The sequence below is a fragment of the Lepisma saccharinum genome, chromosome 16 (assembly GCF_977018435.1).
Source record: "Lepisma saccharinum chromosome 16, izLepSacc3.1, whole genome shotgun sequence".
Lineage (NCBI taxonomy): Eukaryota > Metazoa > Arthropoda > Insecta > Zygentoma > Lepismatidae > Lepisma > Lepisma saccharinum.
Window position 1 is genome coordinate 1,385,820 of NC_139244.1, and position 20,063 is coordinate 1,405,882.

The 20,063-nt window shown below is 40.3% G+C and overlaps 1 protein-coding gene across 1 annotated transcript; it reads right to left on the reverse strand.

The window, feature by feature from the left end:
• Nucleotides 1-283: 283 nt before the first annotated feature.
• On the reverse strand, nt 284-19,734 carry LOC145999836 (uncharacterized). The gene is made up of 2 exons (XM_083137098.1): nt 19,581-19,734; nt 284-1,028 (listed from the first exon to the last, which is right to left on the reverse strand). Exon 2 carries the CDS (start codon nt 1,000-1,002, stop codon nt 292-294), a length of 711 nt encoding a protein of 236 aa, XP_082993224.1. The 5' UTR covers nt 1,003-1,028; nt 19,581-19,734; the 3' UTR covers nt 284-291.
• Nucleotides 19,735-20,063: the final 329 nt, after the last annotated feature.

Here is a 20,063-nt window from a genome sequence, read left to right on the forward strand (position 1 = left end):
TGGCATTTCTGCCACTTTTGCTAATCGCGAAGATGAGGATGAGTGATGATAGGATGAAATTGATAAACGGACACTCACAAACGCCCGGGAACCTGGCATCGCCGTGTGCCATGCTAATCACTCTGCCTCGTAGTCTGGCAGAGGTCGAGATATAAAATGCCTTCAAGGTACAAGAAAGGAGAAATGTGAAGACAACAGTTCTTTTTTGTTTATTCGTGCATGGCAGCAACTGTACAATAAGAGACACGGGGGAGATGTAAGAGCATTATCTGTCGTCGAGATGTAAGAGCATTATCTGTCGTCATCTTCTTCGAGCCTTGTGTCGTGCTTTCTAACAGTGATAGAGGCGAAGGCTATTGCATCCACCAGCGTGTCATAGTTCTCCTCGTCGAGGTACTCCCCCCAGGCGGCCTGGATGTACTCGGCGGCCACTTCTGCCGCCTCTTCCGTGGACGGGTCCCGGGAACTGCTTTGGTATCCTGCAGGCGGCGACAACGTGAGGATGAGAATCGCATCTTTCACAGGTCGCTTCCTGCAGAGCAGCTCGAGGTTGGCGAGCGCCAGGGCGTTCTTGGGGTGCAATTCCTGAGCGTCGAGCAACACGGCGACCTTCTCTGCTCCGAGGACCTCGCACAGGGTGCTGCGAAACTTAGTCCTAGAGTTCCTCTTGGCGAACGCGCTCGAGCATATGAAGCCGGTGCTCTTCTCCAAGACGGTTCCCAGCAGCCTCCTGAAGCTCTTCTCCAAGGTCTTCGCGAGCTTGTTGCCGACGCTTCTGGTCTCTGGAGACGTGAGGACCAGCAAGGTGGCGGGGGAGTTGTTGTCGAAGGCAGGAGCGACGACGTCCAGGATGGTCTCCCACGTGCGCTCTGGCTGCGACGGGAACTGGTGCTGGAGTTTCTTGATTTCCGCCTTCAGGCTCCCTCTCCTCGAGGCCTCCGCAGGCGTCAAGGTTCCAGCGATTGCCACCAGGAGCAGGGCGACGAGCCAAGCCGCCTGCATTGAGACGCTCCTCACCGGAACCTGGGCTATAAGATTATAAACTCTTGTAAAATGCATCATAAGTTGAATTGTTTTTCAGCGTCGCTTTTCTGCCACTTTTGGCAAATCACGACGATGAGGATGACTGGTGGTGATGATACGATGAAATTGATGAAGGGACACTCACAGAGAACATGCCCAGGCCGGAATTCGAACCATGAACCCCGGGAGTCTTACCGCGCCGTGCTAGCCATTCCGCTACAGAGGTCGGCAATGAACCGGAAGAGGTGGAGATATTGAACCTTGACACAATCAGAGCCTAAATTTTGAGGCGATGTCGAGATAAATAATTACGATGTCAAAAAAGTATAAGTACACTTATGCTTAGATATACCGTAGAGACTGGGTGCTTCAGTCGTTATGACGCATGACTGCCACCCATGGGACCCGGGTTCGATTTCCGGAGTGGGTGATCTAAGGCCAGAATTTTTCTAGCAATGTCCCTATGTGGAACGGCTCTGGGGTTCACCTAACCTTTAATGAATGCATACCTAGTGTAATCGTGGGAGACAACGAAGACCAGAGCGTATAATCGATTGTTTACAGAACGTTCCGGGAAGAAAGAAGCAAAAGGAATCGAAACACCCCTTTTTGAGATAATAGACTGAGTCCGGTACACAAAGGGAAGTAAGCGCTCGTGGATTTGCGCGCGAAGTAGTTTCAGCAGTTGGCGCGGATATTTTGGCGGGAAGGTGGGCGCGCAAGTTAGTGCTCTGTCTGTTGAGTTTTGCAGACCTCCGTGGACATTTTCTTCTGGCGAAGTGGTAAAGTAGTCTTCAGTCAGAAGACCACGCTAGTCCGCCGTTGTTTGCAGAATCACTAGAAACGTTAGTAGAGAGGCAGCACTTCGTTCCTACGCGTCAGCAAAAATTCGATGCGACTGGTGTTATGTTACATCCGGTGTAGCGGGGTACGAGCGATTTTATTGTTGAGTCAGCAGAACGTGTCTGATCACGTTGAAGACATCGGAAGCGGTGGGGGAGGGGGTCAATGGATTTGTCACGTTGTTTCTTGATGTATGCTAACCTAACACGTGCTTATGTTTGTGTGTGTGTGTGTGTGTGTGTGTCTGTGGAGGAAATGCGCGCGCAACCATTGCGTATGATGCAAACACATGAAGAAATGATTTAAAGATGGCGCCGAAGGTGCTATACCCCGAAAGTTTAGCGGCTAAGGTTATTGCTCTGTAAAACAAGAGACGTCGAGGGTTCGATTCCTGGTAGAGTCAATATTGATTGATTGATAGATTGAGTTAGTTTTTTTTAAGTCCATTTTATGCACGGTAAAACTAATCAGGATTGGACCTACAGTTGAAAAGTGGTGATTCGGACCACTATGTGCCTCCACCGAGTATCGAACCTGGGACCCTTTGATTACAAGGCGACGATGTCAATATTGAATGGTCTCGATTAGCCTGTGTGTACATAAAGCCAACAAAATGGTTGAGTTCGAAACTCGAGTTGGTTTAGTGGTTAATGTTGTCACCTGGCAATGAAGAGGTTGCGGGTTCGATTCTCTAGGTAGTTAAATTAGGCCAATTGTTTAGTCCCGCCATTATAGGTCCCCGATTAGTCCATCTGTGCATAAATAGTGTTTGAATAAAATCAATATGGAGGCCTTTTGTTAGTGATTAATGTTGTCGCCTGGTAATGAAGAGGTCGCGGGTTGGATTTTCTAGGTAGTTAAATGAGGCCAATTGTTTTGTCCCGCCATTATAGGTCCCGATTAGTCCATCTGTGCATAAATAGTATTTGAATAAAATCAATATGGCGGCCGCGTTTTGTGTTTAGCGGCGGCGGCGGCGGCGGCGACCGGGCGCGGCGCGGGGCGGGGCGGCGCGGCGCGGTGCGGCTCGGGGGTGTTTTTTATTCCGCGAGATGTTTTAACCAAATGGTTGAGGGTTCGATTCCCAATGTTGGTGAAAATTGGATATTCAATTGTATTTGTTTAAAAGTTCCGATTAGCTTTTCGTGCACAAAGAGAAAATGAACTAATTGGAAATAGGATATTTATGCTGTAATGAAAAGGTCCCCGGGTTCGATTCACAATGTCAAATTGGCTGATAATGATGTTGTTTTTAAAATAAAAAAAAAGAAGTGTGAATAAATTAGAATCTGTTGTTTTGCCGTGTGGGGCCCCAGTAACGATTAGCTTAAATGCATAAAGAGTAGGTAAAATAAGCAAGATGGGCGTCACTATTGTTTTGTGATCAAAGAGGAGTCACAGGTTCGATTCAATCAAAGGAGGCAACATTCTATGTTTCAATTCCATGTAAAAGTCTAAAGTTATGTTTCGATTAACCCCAATGCATAAAGAGGAATTAAACAAAAACAAGCAAAATGGCGACAGATGTGATAAAAGAAAAATTGAATTAGTTTTTTTATAGTGACAAGAAAAAATAGCGAATCACTGTTAGAAATAGAATGAAAATAAAGATACTTGCCTTTGCGTGTCCAGCGCTGTGCAGAAAAGCTCTCATGCTTTATCTCCGACAAGTCCACAATACACAATTTTTTTTATTGTATAGTTAATTATGAATGTTGTTATTAACACAGATTCTTACCAGTGTGAAGGAAAGCTCTCATGCTTTATCTCCGACAAGTCCACAATACACACTTTTTCATTATATAGTTAATTATTAATGTTGTTATTAACACCGATTTTTACCAGTGTGAAGAAAAGCTCTCATGCTTTATCTTCGACAAGTCCACAATACACATTTTTTCATTATATAGTTAATTATTAATGTTGTTATTAACGATTGTTACCAGTAAAAATATAAACCATGAGGATTTTTAAAGGGGTGATAAGTGGGAAAAAAAGCCAAGACATATATTTTATCCCTGTTTATTACCAATATTTACAAAATTCAAAAGAGCCGCACACACACACACACACACACACATACATATGTAAAATGTTTATATTGTGTCACCAGTTTATCAGCATGTTATTTAACAAGTTTTTATTCTTCAAGTTTGTTCACTCACCCACATAAGGAATTGTGTCACTATCATATCCATTTTCTGCTGCAACCACTGAATTAAAATGTTTCACTATTTTTTCCACAAGCATGTTCTCGCAAAAAACAAACACTTCTTTGGAAAGTCTTTTTCCGTCGATGTTTTGTATAGACAAAGGCTCAGGTTTTGTACATCCATGTAGATGGGAAAGCACAAACTTCTCCTTATTACATGCATGGACAGGGGAAATATCTGTGCAACCGAAACATTGTTCGCGAAGGTCGAGAATGCAAGATTCCACACAGTTTCCAAAATATGATTTCAGATACGGCGACACTGTTTCACATATAACTTTCGCATGCTCGATGCAAAAAAATAAGTTCATAAAGTTCCGCCACGAACTTTCTGCGATGAACACTATCTCCAGGGAACCGTAAGCTGGTTTCTTTCTTATAATGATCTGACGGCGATTGTACAGTGTGGTTATCAGCAATTCATGTTGCTCACTTAGTGGGTAGGAAACACGAGGCTGCTCACCTGGAATAGCGATGTAATTGTCGATTACTGGAAACAATTCCTGAAGAGCGTGCCACTCCTGCAACTGTAGTTCAACACCGGCCGCCCCGCTTCTGTGTAGCCTGACCACAGGTTGGAAATCCAGATGAGAGGAAAGTCCGATTGAGATAACCTTTGTTTTCGAAGCATTCAAATAGTAGACGTGATCAAATAATATCGACTGGCGTATAAGACTTGTTTTTGTTCTTCAGGTAAATGCTGATCGCTCTCTTTCTGAAGAACCCCCTTGAAATTAGTGTACGGTTGAAATCTTTTTTCAGCGGCATCGAAATAGAGGATTCCATGACTAAGAACTGCGAGATACTGCATGTCGCAGCGTGCAGATATACATTTGAAGAAATGCGTGGGTGTGTTTTTGAGACGCATGCGCGCGTAGCAAACCAAGCATGTGCTGGACAAAAAAGGTGGAGGGGGCGGGGCGTTACAAAGATCAATGGTGAGAGAAAAATCAGCAGAATATCATAAACGTCATATTGAGGAAATATTGGATAACAAATATTAATTAATTTAATTAAAGCATCAACCGCATTGTCGATCTGAAACTAGGTTTATAGACAGGGGGCAAAATGGAAAATATCGACGATGTTCTAGTATTGGATTGTTTCTGTATTTCCATCGGTATAATCCTCCACCACATTTGAAGCATACTGTTTTATCCTCTTTTTGAATGTAAAATAATCCTGCTTCGGACAGAGCTTCTACAAACGGGAATTCTTTTGATTGCCAGTTTCTGAAAGAGGACAATCTAGCATTGAAAGATCCCATCTCTGGATATTGCGTCATTGTTCTGTAAAGACACAAAACAAGATAAATATTATAAGTAAGCTGTTGTAAACTGTAACGCTACAAAATTATTAATATACTATTAGGACTATATGTAATTTGTATAAAATTTCAAACAGTATTTACTGTCAATATTTTCTAGTATACGTACCGAGTATTATAAATTTAATTTACGAGTCAGCAAATAAGTTGTTATAATATTGTCGTTTTTTATCGGTACTGGGAATAAAATTTGAAATTTATGCATGGGTTTACCAGAGGCTCTATGGAATAAATACAGAAAACAGTAATGCCCACAGTACACAGACCCGTAACTTTGTATCTGATGAGTGTTGTACGTATAGAATTTAGAGTTACTTTCCAAAAATCGCAAATGGTTATGCACATGTGGAGGTTTTCCGTAACTATCAAAAAATTCCCCCCGGGAGTTACTGTCTATGTAAATTGCTACCCAGTGCTTCCCGGGGCTATCTTTGGGGTCTGTATTTACAATCAACGCTGCTGGTAGTTCCACATGTACAGGTAATTCATTAGCTGCGAAAACCCCAACATGATGATTGTCAAAGGCTCTATTTGATATAACCCGTGAAGCAAATTTAAAGTCGACAGCATTGCTGGACACTAAATAGTAATATTGTGCAACTCACCTTTTTATACTTCAAAGTAGACGGCACACGTCACAGTAGATTCCAGAACCAATTTGATCTGGACCACCAAGCTGTTTATCGTTGTTGAAACAATAGAGAGCTCTCTAACACAACGCTGATGCTCGGAATATGTAGGCGGGGTTTACAAACGCGCATGCGTACAATGGTAATGCTACCTGGCATTTGTTGTGCTGTTGTAAAGTGAATTTTGTACTATAAGAAAATTGTCTGTATGTGTGTGTGTGTGTGTGTGTGTGTGTGGGTGTGTGTATACAGACACACACACATATTTATTTATTGATGAAGTATATATATATATATATAATACAATATAATATATATATATGTAATTTGAAGATACAACATATCAGTAAAATCTAACAACTAGAAAAATATTCATAACATTCGATTTTTATATTATATGTAATTTAAAACATTCTTCACAGTTTGAGAAATGGAGTGCTTGTGGAATAATCCGTTCTCTGCAATATTGGCTGGTCCATCAGGATGCGGAAAGACATATTTTGTGAAGCATTTTCTCCAGTGTTTACCCCAAATGGTAAATGTAAAATTCAACAATATTTTGGTGTGCTACGGGGAATGGCAATCTGCATACAATGATTTCCCTGGTTTTGTACAATTTCGGGAAGGAATGCCTAATATTGACCAATTTGTGCCAAATTCTGGACCTCATCTTATTATTATCGATGATCAGATGAGGGAATGCGATCAAAGAGTCACAGATTTATTCACAAAAGGGTGTCATCATCGTGATATTAGTCTTTTCTTTATCACTCAAAATCTATTCCATCAGGGAAAAGGGAATAGAGATATATCTTTAAATAGTCATTATATTGTATGCTTCAAAAATCCAAGAGACAGAGCCCAAATTAATTATTCATCTAGACAAATATACCCGAAGAATCCAAATTTTATAAAAGATGCATATTACAATGCCAACGCTGAACCCCATGGATATTTGCTGTTTGATCTGAAGCAGAACACTCCGGAAGAAGTACGTTTTCGGTCGCGGATATTTCCCGACGATGATATCAATTATGTATATATTCCTACAAAAAAAGCAAGCATAATCACTAGTCGTTTATTCTGTCATCATGGCTCCAAGAGTGTAACACGCTAAAGTGCTCCAAGTTTTGTCGGATGCTAAACCAGCTCTTCGCACAGCAATATTACAAGCTGCTGATTCTTCCTTAGTTAATTCAATCTGTGAGTGTTGTTACAATGTTCTAAAAGGGAATGTTCCTCTTTCAACACCTCAGAAAACAAAATTGAGCCGGTACAAGAAGGTGCCAAAGGACACTCTACAAAGCAGAAGAAACAGATACTAGTGCAACACGGAGGATTTCTACCTGCGTTATTAGCCCCTTTAATAGGAGGTGTGTTATCAAGTTTATTTAAGTGAAAAAAAATCTGAACATGGAGCATGCCAAAAAAAATGGTTATAATACCTCAAGAATTTATGGATAACATAAGACATCCTGTTATGTCTGCACCGTCTACATCCTTATCGCAATTGGATCAGGATATGCAAGTAATTTTGAATCTCAAAGGTCTTTCGGATGATGAAAAATGGAATCGTTACAGCATTGTACTCCAAAAATTTCTGTCTATTACTCGAAAACAAAGAGAACCTGTGTCGCTACCGATTACAGAATCTACTGAGAAGTTGACTGATATGAAAGAAGAAATTCTAGCTGCTACACCTAGCATGTATCGTAGAAAAGCCGAACTGTTGTATGAACGTCTTTTACATAATAGTAATATTGATTGGGATAAATATGGGGCAGTTTTTATTAACAATAATAAAATTGAAGGCTCAAATATTGTCGATCTAGTATCGGATATAATTCGACCACGAAAAACAAGCAATCCTGTTGGGTGGCAACTGTTCAATAGAGCTCTGGCGTTATCTAATATTCCTCAAGAATATGTTGGAAACCCCCGGAGACAGGAGTTTATTCAACAGATTGTTTTTGGCAACCCCGGACGCCATGTTCCGCTGTCCGGAGCTAACCAAGAAGAGGCACAAGAATTAACAGAAGCAGAAGAAGAAGAAAAAGAACCAATTTCTTTTGTATCATCATTTCCAGGGCACAAACGTAAACGTACTGTTCCAGTTTGGTCAAGATACAAACCATGAGCGAAAAAATATTAGAGAATATCTGGTACAATCCATCTCATCCAGCATCCTATTCTACAGCTTCAACACTATGGAAAGCTGTAAAAAAATCCATACCATTGTCAACAATCAAACATTGGTTGACAAAGCAAACTGCATACACTTTGCATAGACCTGTAAAGCGTCGATTTCCGAGAAACTTTTATTTTGTGCATAATATTGATGACCAATGGCAGGCTGACTTGAATGACATGCAGAGTTTGCGGAATCACAACAAAGGGTACAGATATATACTCACAGTTATCGATATTTTTAGTAGGCATGCTTGGGCTGTCCCTGTAAAAAATAAAACTGGTGTATGTATAAAAAAGGCTTTCCAGCAAATTTTCAAACAAAGCAAAAGAAAACCTTTGAAATTACAAACTGACAAACGGCGTGAGTTTACCAACAGTATTGTGCAGGAATATCTCAAAAAACAAAATGTAATTTATTTTACAACAAAGAATCCTGATATTAAAGCTAGTATTGTTGAAAGATTCAACAGAACTTTAAAGGAACGCATGTGGAAGTATTTTACTAAGCAAAGAACCAGCTGCTATGTTAATGTACTCCCAAAGCTTTTGAAAGCTTATAATCATAAAATTCACTCGAGTATTAAAATGGCACCAGCAGATGTTACTCCTGAGAAGGTTTTGAAAGTATGGCACAATATGTATGACAAAAAACTCAAATCTGATTCATCTCCACTATTGTCATTGAAGATGCTATTCAAAATAGGAGATACAGTGAGAATAACAAAAACCAAAAAACGCTTTGACAAAGGTTACATGGAAAATTGGACAAGAGAAATATTTGTGGTGGAACGTATTTTGAAAAGAAATCCTCAAGTGTATGAATTAAAAGATCTACAAGGACATAAAATCGATGGAACATTTTATACGGAAGAGTTGCAACTGGTCCGCTTACCGGATATGCATGAAATTGATAAAATCCTCGCGACCAAAGGTAAAGGAGCCAGTAAAAAGTTGTTAGTTCATTGGAAAGGTTACTCCAGATTATTTGACAGTTGGATTAGCGCATCGTTTTTGGAGTCAAAAAAAGAGAGAGAGAGGCATAAATTTTGTAGATATTCTCATCAGTGGTACAAATAACCTTGATAACACATCATGAAAAAAGCAAACGCTTTCTACATTACTTTGCCTAGTAACAGTTCCATGAAATATTTCCCAAGTAATACTCTAACTAATTACACCACAAAGCTTCAGAACCGTGTGGAGTTGGACACCAACAAATGGGAGATGGCATTGGTAGAAGTGCATTATCCTTATTCAATACTAAACACTACAAGATTTAACAACTATATTCAATATAAATCTATGGATGATGTCAAATGGAACGAACTTCGAATATCCGAAGGCTATTACGCATCTATAAACAGCATTGTTGCAGAAATCAATAAATATTCTGAAACATTAAATTTTAGTCTCCGAAATCATCCTGCGTACAAACATGTGACTGTTGATATATCTACCAAGCAGAGAAACATAAATGTACAATTGTCACCTCAACTGGCACGGATATTAGGTTTTAAACCGACCGATGATCTATCAGAAGTAAAAATTGGACGCTCGCCTCCAAATGTTGTGAGAGAGATTCCTTCCCAGATGTATATTTACACAGATATTGTGGAATCACATATGGTGGGAGATGCTGTCGCCCCTCTATTACGTATTATAAACATTAATCCTATGGAACATACTTTTGGAAGTGATGGTGTGCAAATTTTCGATTCACCACATTACATCCCAGTGCAGAAACATAATTTCGAACAAATAGAAATTGACTTAAGGGACAGCACTGGTGCACACATCCCATTCTCCTTCGGACTAGTGTGTTTGAAACTTCATTTTAGATGTTGTGGTGAAAAGCTGTGATTATGAATGACCCATATTTTCAATACTACCATCAACAAGCTGGATCTGGTGTGGGTAACATATATTACGGTGCTGCCTATCAAAAAGGACATGGCATTGGAAGTTTTCTTGGAGGACTTTTTCGGTCAGCTTTGCCTCTTATCAAGAAAGGAGCGAAAGCTGTAGGGAAAGAAATGTTAAAAACAGGGGTAAATGTGTTAGGTGATGTTGTAGACAAAACACCCCTAAAACAGTCACTACAATCCAGAATTTCGGATGCCAGATCAAATCTTAAAAGAAAAGCTGAAACAAAGCTAAAGGAAATGATTGGTTCAGGTTATCAGGGGCATAAACATTTCAAAAGGAATCACTCTGCTTCGGGACAGCGAACTGGAAGGACCGCTCAGAGAAAGAAGAGATCCAGTGCCAATACAAACACCAAGAAAACAACCAAACGCAACCGTAAAAAAATTCAAATAACATCAGATATTTTTGATTAGATATGGCGCTAATTAGGGAGAAATCATGTGAGTGTTTTCAAAGTGAATTGGATATTTTCTCGGTAAAACTTACTCAGACAAGCATCTTAGAACACCACACCTTCGGATACAAACCTGTTAGTTCTCTGGCAGATAATGCCCCCACCGAGTTTCTAATACCTGGACATGGTGATGATTATATGGATTTAGCACACACAATGTTGAATATAGATGCCAGAATTGTAAAAGCGAATGGTCAGTTATTGCTACCCACAGATAAAACAATTGGGCCTGTCAATGATTTTCTCAATGCAATGTTCAGCGAAGTACAAATCTACTTAAATAACAAACTCCTCTCGTTTCCATCTCACATGCACCCATACAGGTCTTATTTTGAAAAAGCACTGAACTATGACATATCTGCAAAATCATCTCATCTCCAAAGTGCATTGTGGTACAAGGATACAGCAGGCGCTTTTGATAACGTTTCGGAAGACAACAAAGGCTTTTCAAAACGTAACCAACTAACAAAACAGAGTAAAACATTTTATATGTTTGGTTACTTGCATTCTGATATTTTCAATCAAGAGAAATTTTTGATCAATGGAGTGGAAATGCGAAAAAAACTGATTCCTTCGAAAAACACTTTCTGCTTGATGGGATTAGATGACAGTGAAGGCAAAGTGGAAATTCTGGATGCTACACTATATGTGAGAAAAGTATCGGTCAGTTCATCCATCAAACTTAGTCACAATCGCATACTGCAAAAACATACAGCAAAATACCCTCTAACAAGAGTACAACTTAAAGCTGTAACTATCCCAAAAGATATTGTTTCAAAAACAATTGACAATGTGATACTTGGACGTCTTCCGAAACGATTAGTTGTGGGGTTTGGTACCAACGATGCATTCAACGGCACTCTGTCTACAAACCCATCCAATTTTCAACATTTCAATTACAACTTCTTTACTTTATATGTTGATGGAGTCCAAATTCCCGGCAAACCACTTCAACCACACTTTGAAAACAACAAGTACATAACAGCATATCACACATTATTCTCTGGAACAGGGATACACTATATGGATGAAGGAAACAATATATCGCGTGAGGAATACCCCCAGGGATACGCATTACTTGTTTTCGATATAACAGCAGACGCAGCTGCAAGTGCAATATCCCACTGCAGTCTTCAACGGCAAGGGGCTGTTAGCTTGGAACTCACTTCAAATCGGCTTTGGAATCTACTGTGACTTGTGTTATCTACTCTGAATTTGACGCTCTCATGGAAATTAATAATCAAAGAGATATTCATCTGGATTAATTGTATAACAAGGTGAGTTGCACAATATTACTATTTAGTGTCCAGCAATGCTGTCGACTTTAAATTTGCTTCACGGGTTAATATCAAATAGAGCCTTTGACAATCATCATGTTGGGGTTTTCGCAGCTAATGAATTACCTGTACATGTGGAACTACCAGCAGCGTTGATTGTAAATACAGACCCCAAAGATAGCCCCGGGAAGCACTGGGTAGCAATTTACATAGACAGTAACTCCCGGGGGGAATTTTTTGATAGTTACGGAAAACCTCCACATGTGCATAACCATTTGCGATTTTTGGAAAGTAACTCTAAATTCTATACGTACAACACTCATCAGATACAAAGTTACGGGTCTGTGTACTGTGGGCATTACTGTTTTCTGTATTTATTCCATAGAGCCTCTGGTAAACCCATGCATAAATTTCAAATTTTATTCCCAGTACCGATAAAAAACGACAATATTATAACAACTTATTTGCTGACTCGTAAATTAAATTTATAATACTCGGTACATATACTAGAAAAAATTGACAGTAAATACTGTTTGAAATTTTATACAAATTACATATAGTCCTAATAGTATATTAATAATTTTGTAGCGTTACAGTTTACAACAGCTTACTTATAATATTTATCTTGTTTTGTGTCTTTACAGAACAATGACGCAATATCCAGAGATGGGATCTTTCAATGCTAGATTGTCCTCTTTCAGAAACTGGCAATCAAAAGAATTCCCGTTTGTAGAAGCTCTGTCCGAAGCAGGATTATTTTACATTCAAAAAGAGGATAAAACAGTATGCTTCAAATGTGGTGGAGGATTATACCGATGGAAATACAGAAACAATCCAATACTAGAACATCGTCGATATTTTCCATTTTGCCCCCTGTCTATAAACCTAGTTTCAGATCGACAATGCGGTTGATGCTTTAATTAAATTAATTAATATTTGTTATCCAATATTTCCTCAATATGACGTTTATGATATTCTGCTGATTTTTCTCTCACCATTGATCTTTGTAACGCCCCGCCCCCTCCACCTTTTTTGTCCAGCACATGCTTGGTTTGCTACGCGCGCATGCGTCTCAAAAACACACCCACGCATTTCTTCAAATGTATATCTGCACGCTGCGACATGCAGTATCTCGCAGTTCTTAGTCATGGAATCCTCTATTTCGATGCCGCTGAAAAAAGATTTCAACCGTACACTAATTTCAAGGGGGTTCTTCAGAAAGAGAGCGATCAGCATTTACCTGAAGAACAAAAACAAGTAACTAGTCTTATACGCCAGTCGATATTATTTGATCACGTCTACTATTTGAATGCTTCGAAAACAAAGGTTATCTCAATCGGACTTTCCTCTCATCTGGATTTCCAACCTGTGGTCAGGCTACACAGAAGCGGGGCGGCCGGTGTTGAACTACAGTTGCAGGAGTGGCACGCTCTTCAGGAATTGTTTCCAGTAATCGACAATTACATCGCTATTCCAGGTGAGCAGCCTCGTGTTTCCTACCCACTAAGTGAGCAACATGAATTGCTGATAACCACACTGTACAATCGCCGTCAGATCATTATAAGAAAGAAACCAGCTTACGGTTCCCTGGAGATAGTGTTCATCGCAGAAAGTTCGTGGCGGAACTTTATGAACTTATTTTTTTGCATCGAGCATGCGAAAGTTATATGTGAAACAGTGTCGCCGTATCTGAAATCATATTTTGGAAACTGTGTGGAATCTTGCATTCTCGACCTTCGCGAACAATGTTTCGGTTGCACAGATATTTCCCCTGTCCATGCATGTAATAAGGAGAAGTTTGTGCTTTCCCATCTACATGGATGTACAAAACCTGAGCCTTTGTCTATACAAAACATCGACGGAAAAAGACTTTCCAAAGAAGTGTTTGTTTTTTGCGAGAACATGCTTGTGGAAAAAATAGTGAAACATTTTAATTCAGTGGTTGCAGCAGAAAATGGATATGATAGTGACACAATTCCTTATGTGGGTGAGTGAACAAACTTGAAGAATAAAAACTTGTTAAATAACATGCTGATAAACTGGTGACACAATATAAACATTTTACATATGTATGTGTGTGTGTGTGTGTGTGTGTGCGGCTCTTTTGAATTTTGTAAATATTGGTAATAAACAGGGATAAAATATATGTCTTGGCTTTTTTTCCCACTTATCACCCCTTTAAAAATCCTCATGGTTTATATTTTTACTGGTAACAATCGTTAATAACAACATTAATAATTAACTATATAATGAAAAAATGTGTATTGTGGACTTGTCGAAGATAAAGCATGAGAGCTTTTCTTCACACTGGTAAAAATCGGTGTTAATAACAACATTAATAATTAACTATATAATGAAAAAGTGTGTATTGTGGACTTGTCGGAGATAAAGCATGAGAGCTTTCCTTCACACTGGTAAGAATCTGTGTTAATAACAACATTCATAATTAACTATACAATAAAAAAAATTGTGTATTGTGGACTTGTCGGAGATAAAGCATGAGAGCTTTTCTGCACAGCGCTGGACACGCAAAGGCAAGTATCTTTATTTTCATTCTATTTCTAACAGTGATTCGCTATTTTTTCTTGTCACTATAAAAAAACTAATTCAATTTTTCTTTTATCACATCTGTCGCCATTTTGCTTGTTTTTGTTTAATTCCTCTTTATGCATTGAGGTTAATCGAAACATAACTTTAGACTTTTACATGGAATTGAAACATAGAATGTTGCCTCCTTTGATTGAATCGAACCTGTGACTCCTCTTTGATCACAAAACAATAGTGACGCCCATCTTGCTTATTTTACCTACTCTTTATGCATTTAAGCTAATCGTTACTGGGGCCCCACACGGCAAAACAACAGATTCTAATTTATTCACACTTCTTTTTTTTTATTTTAAAAACAACATCATTATCAGCCAATTTGACATTGTGAATCGAACCCGGGGACCTTTTCATTACAGCATAAATATCCTATTTCCAATTAGTTCATTTTCTCTTTGTGCACGAAAAGCTAATCGGAACTTTTAAACAAATACAATTGAATATCCAATTTTCACCAACATTGGGAATCGAACCCTCAACCATTTGGTTAAAACATCTCGCGGAATAAAAAACACCCCCGAGCCGCACCGCGCCGCGCCGCCCCGCCCCGCGCCGCGCCCGGTCGCCGCCGCCGCCGCCGCCACCGCCGCCGCTAAACACAAAACGCGGCCGCCATATTGATTTTATTCAAATACTATTTATGCACATATGGACTAATCGGGACCTATAATGGCGGGACAAAACAATTGGCCTCATTTAACTACCTAGAAAATCCAACCCGCGACCTCTTCATTACCAGGCGACAACATTAATCACTAACAAAAGGCCTCCATATTGATTTTATTCAAACACTATTTATGCACAGATGGACTAATCGGGGACCTATAATGGCGGGACTAAACAATTGGCCTAATTTAACTACCTAGAGAATCGAACCCGCGACCTCTTCATTGCCAGGTGACAACATTAACCACTAACCCAACTCGATTTTCGAACTCAACCATTTTGTTGGCTTTATGTACACACAGGCTAATCGAGACCATTCAATATTGACATCGTCGCCTTGTAATCAAGGGGTCCCAAGTTCGATACTCGGTGGAGGCACATAGTGGTCCGAATCACCACTTTTCAACTGTAGGTCCAATCCTGATTAGTTTTACCGTGCATAAAATGGACTTAAAAAAACTAACTCAATCTATCAATCAATCAATATTGACTCTACCAGGAATCGAACCCTCGATATCTCTTGTTTTACAGAGCAATAACCTTAGCCGCTAAACTTTCGGGGTATAGCACCTTCGGCGCCATCTTTAAATCATTTCTTCATGTGTTTGCATCATACGCAATGGTTGCGCGCGCATTTCCTTCACAGACACACACACACACAAACATAAGCACGTGTTAGGTTAGCATACATCAAGAAACAACGTGACAAATCCATTGACCCCCTCCTCCACCGCTTCCGATGTCTTCAACGTGATCAGACACGTTCTGCTGACTCAACAATAAAATCGCTCGTACCCCGCTACACCGGATGTAACATAACACCAGTCGCATCGAATTTTTGCTGACGCGTAGGAACGAAGTGCTGCCTCTCTACTACGTTAAATTGGCATTAAGGCTCTCCGGAAGAGAAATCATGCGGGAGTGAACTCTGTCTGCAGACGTTTTGCACATTTTCAGTCAGTGAAGCCGAGGTTCGTCGGGAAAAGAAGAAGGAACGACGAAGACAAGACACCGAGGATCGTCGGAAAAAGAAGACGGAACAACGAGAATAGTCTAGTGAAGTGGTCCCTAGTGTCGAGACCTTCTGATGAAAAATCCCACTAAAGTCTTGAAAAGTGTTAATTCTTTCTAAAGGCCGGCAAGGTAATAGTAAGTAAAAAGGTTAATTTTGTTATTTTTATAAATATATGAGAGAGTAATTTTTTGTTATATTTCTTTTACCAAGATAATTTAAAGTACAGGTGTATTAGGTTCACTCATGCAAACCAAGAATCACCAGCGAATCAGTGTGAATTTATTTCTTAGTTTTCTTCTGTAATAAAAGGAAGAAAAGATAATTGGTTATTCTTCCCTTCATACAATAATATTTGATATCAGTTTATGTCAATTGAACTGTAGCTAAAGAGCAAAGTTTAGTCTAATAATAAGAATAATAACGATAAACACGTCTTATCGTTATAAGCGTGGTGCTGACCACATGACCTCCATAAATGATCCGAGACGGGGAACTAGCGAGTCCTTACGTCCTCACGGCATGTTTCAATGTGCAGGGAGTAGCTTTACCTCAGAAAGGCTAATCGGGACTGGGCCTACAGTTTAAAGTGAGATCCGAACCACAATTTGTAGGAACCGGAGATCGAATCCAGGGTCAGAGCGTTATCTTCGGGAAGGCCCAAATATATGCCAATACTACTCTTCCATCCCTCGAAACTACTTCGTATTAAAGAAACCCATTGGCGGCGATTAGGGGGGCGAGGGGGGCAGTTGCCCCCCAGTTTTTTCCACTTTTGCCCCCAATATGCTAAATCCTATCTACAAAGGGAAATATACTGACTTTGCCCCCCTAGTTTTGACACCTTGTCCCCGCCCGGTTTTTGGACCCAATCGCCACCACTGGAAACCCCATCCTTAGAGAGTCTATGAGAGTGACGTCACAGGATTTCCATCCGATGCTGATTATCCCTGAATAAAGGCGATGAAAAGTAAGGAAACAACTTCGAGGGACTATCTACAGAGATGAAATGGACGAAGACACAATTCCGTACTCTCCACGGGATTCGAATGCAGGAGAATCCATAAAGGCAATCAATATCTAAAGAATCTATTTATCTTGTATGACCTTAAGTAGTGCACGCAAGACCTAGAAAAACCTTCTGTACATATCAATCTGCATATTAACTAAAGCTTATGAAGCATATACACAGGGTGTTTCCGTGAAAATTTTTCCAACTTGCAGGGTGGATGCATGCTGACCCAAGTACCAATATGAGATAAGGAACCCCGGTCCGCAAGCGCACCATTAAAAAGTTACAAGCCAAAACTACGAGGGTGTATCAAAAAGGTTTGCCTGTTGAGGTATAATTTGTTTAATAATGGAAAGATTGAAGCAATGAACATACACATAGTTTGCCTGTAGTGTCCTCTACTCAGAGTTACCCTTACGCACAGTTGCCATCACGTTCGATGCATTTGTGCCAGCATTTTATTCAGCCCTCAAAACCAGTTTGGAAAAATTCCACAGAGCACTCCCTACCCCACCGTTAAGAGCTGTTTGCACCTCCTGTAGGTCCTCGAATCTCATGCCACGAAGCGCAGACTTAGAACAGACTTTATGGTATCCCAAACTCTCAACCATTGCATGTGCTGACCCATAGGACATGTGCACTGCATCAGAAATTTCCTGGATGGTGATGCGTTTATCCGCTCGAATGAGCTCACCATACCTATGGCGGTTGTCGTCGGTCAACGACGTTGATGGCCTGCCACTCTATGTCACGTCCACACTTTCGGTTTCTCCCACTTTGAACTTAACTACTTAAGTCTGAGCTAAGTCTGTGCTTCGTGGCATGAGATTCGAGGACCTACAGGAGGTTGAAACAGCTCTTAACGGTGGGGTAGGGAGTGCTCTGTGGAATTTTTCCAAACTGGTTTTGAGGGCTGAATAAAACGCTGGCACAAATGCATCGAATGTGATGGCAACTGTGTGGAAGGGTAACGTTGAGTAGGGGACACTACAGGCAAACTATATGTTTGTTCATTGCTTCAATCTTTCCATTATTAAACAAATTATACCTCAACAGGCAAAACTTTTGATACCTCCTCATATTTGGGGCTGCCTATGACAGTGGAATAAGACACTGAAAGATCTGGATTGTAGAATTAATACGAAGATTGCACTCTACGGCACCCCTTGCGTCGCCTTCTGGCAAGAATCCTTGCTGCCTGTGATATGGGCAGAATGACTCCAGGGATGGCGACTCTGTCGTGCCTGAATCGACGCTGGGGGCGGCCATTTTGAACAACTACTGTAAGATTTTCGTCGTAATGTGCTAAGATGCACTGTAAATGCAACGTAAAATAAGAATATATATATATACAGAGCATTCCCTGACATTCGCTACGAGACTCGGTGGCAAGCGGCCCGGCGTCAGCGCTTGTCTTTCCCGGTGAACGGGTCCGCGACAGTCGGTAGAGTCGGCAAATAAAATTACAGTTTTCATATTGCGTACTAACCTTGACTACAGAAGGTGTTGAAAATTATGTCCCTCTGCTGCATCTCCGAAGGAAATTGGCATTTACACGTGCATGTTCGTGTACTGTAATTCTCCCGATTTCTCGTACAGTAGCTACTCTCTTATAACGCACGGATGGTGTGCGAATTGACTTTGTATACTTATGTTTTAGATTTCCTCGTTGTTCTTTCGAGGTTTAATATAGTGGTCCTATGTGGAACGGGAACACCAGGAAATTTCGTTGCAAAACGTCGTCGCACTTCTCCACAATTCCTCTTTCCGAAGTAACACTCGACAAGATAAATCCTTTGTTGTAATGTAAACTTTTGTGGTGCCATATTAAGCCACAATCTTCAACACACGGACACGACGCAACACAACTTCCGAGGGAGGATTATACTGGCGTCAGTCTGCAACGTCAACAGAAAGGGAAAGAGAGCGAAGGCAGGGAGAGCGGAAAAAAAAAAAACAGACTGTAGCGTGCGACTGTCGCGGACCCGTTCACCGGGAGAGACAAGCCCTGATGCCGGGCCGCTTGCCACCGAGTCTCGTAGCGAATGTCAGGGAATGCTCTGTAGAAGCCGCATATTTCAGTTGTCTAATTCCACTGTCATTGGCAGTCCCAACTAATTTTGGTCCTTAAATTTTTAATGGCGCATTTCCGGACAAGGGCTCCTCATCTCATATTGGTGCTTGAGTCAGTCTTCATGCACCCTGCAAGTTTCAATCAACGTCACGAAAACACCCTGTATATAAGATCTTTGGAAACTGTTTCAAATTCTGGCTTCTCTACGGTAAAAGATATCAAACTTCAGCTGCGCAACACAGTTGAAGATCGTATATCAACCACTATACCGTGGTCCGACCGGAATAGAACCTCGATCGCAAGGCTTCTCCGCTACAGTAAAAGCACTTACCGAAGATAAGTTGGTTGCATCCAGATTTTAGAAGTGAAAACGACTCGTGAGGAAATCTAAGCTACAGGATATTCAAGGATTTCTCTTTCTCGAACAATTTAGCAGATTTGCCGCCATCGTTGAAAGGCGAAGGGGGAGAAAGACCCGCCCCTGTGCGGCCATTGCCTGGTTCGTAACTTCAACAATGGGAAAGTCAACAATATCTTAGTACTCTCATGCCATGCTACAATATTATTTGTTGTGGTTGAGAAAGAACAAAGAAACAACATGGTTGTACTGGATGGATTCAAAATAAAGCTTCTTATAATAATTTCAATTGTTTCCTTGAATTACATGTCAAGTTCTCATACCGCAATCAATTTTACCACTATAAAAAAACTCTAAGTGGTCAATATATCAAACATTAGCTACATTTATCCAAACTGTATTTAATAATTTGAAGTTAAGTAAACTGTATCTTTTTTGTTTTAAAAATAACTTTTT

What these genes read in the sequence shown, in the direction of transcription:
- LOC145999836 (XM_083137098.1), bottom strand. Translation starts at nt 1,002, where the DNA reads ATGCAGGCGGCTTGGCTCGTCGCCCTGCTCCTGGTGGCAATCGCTGGA.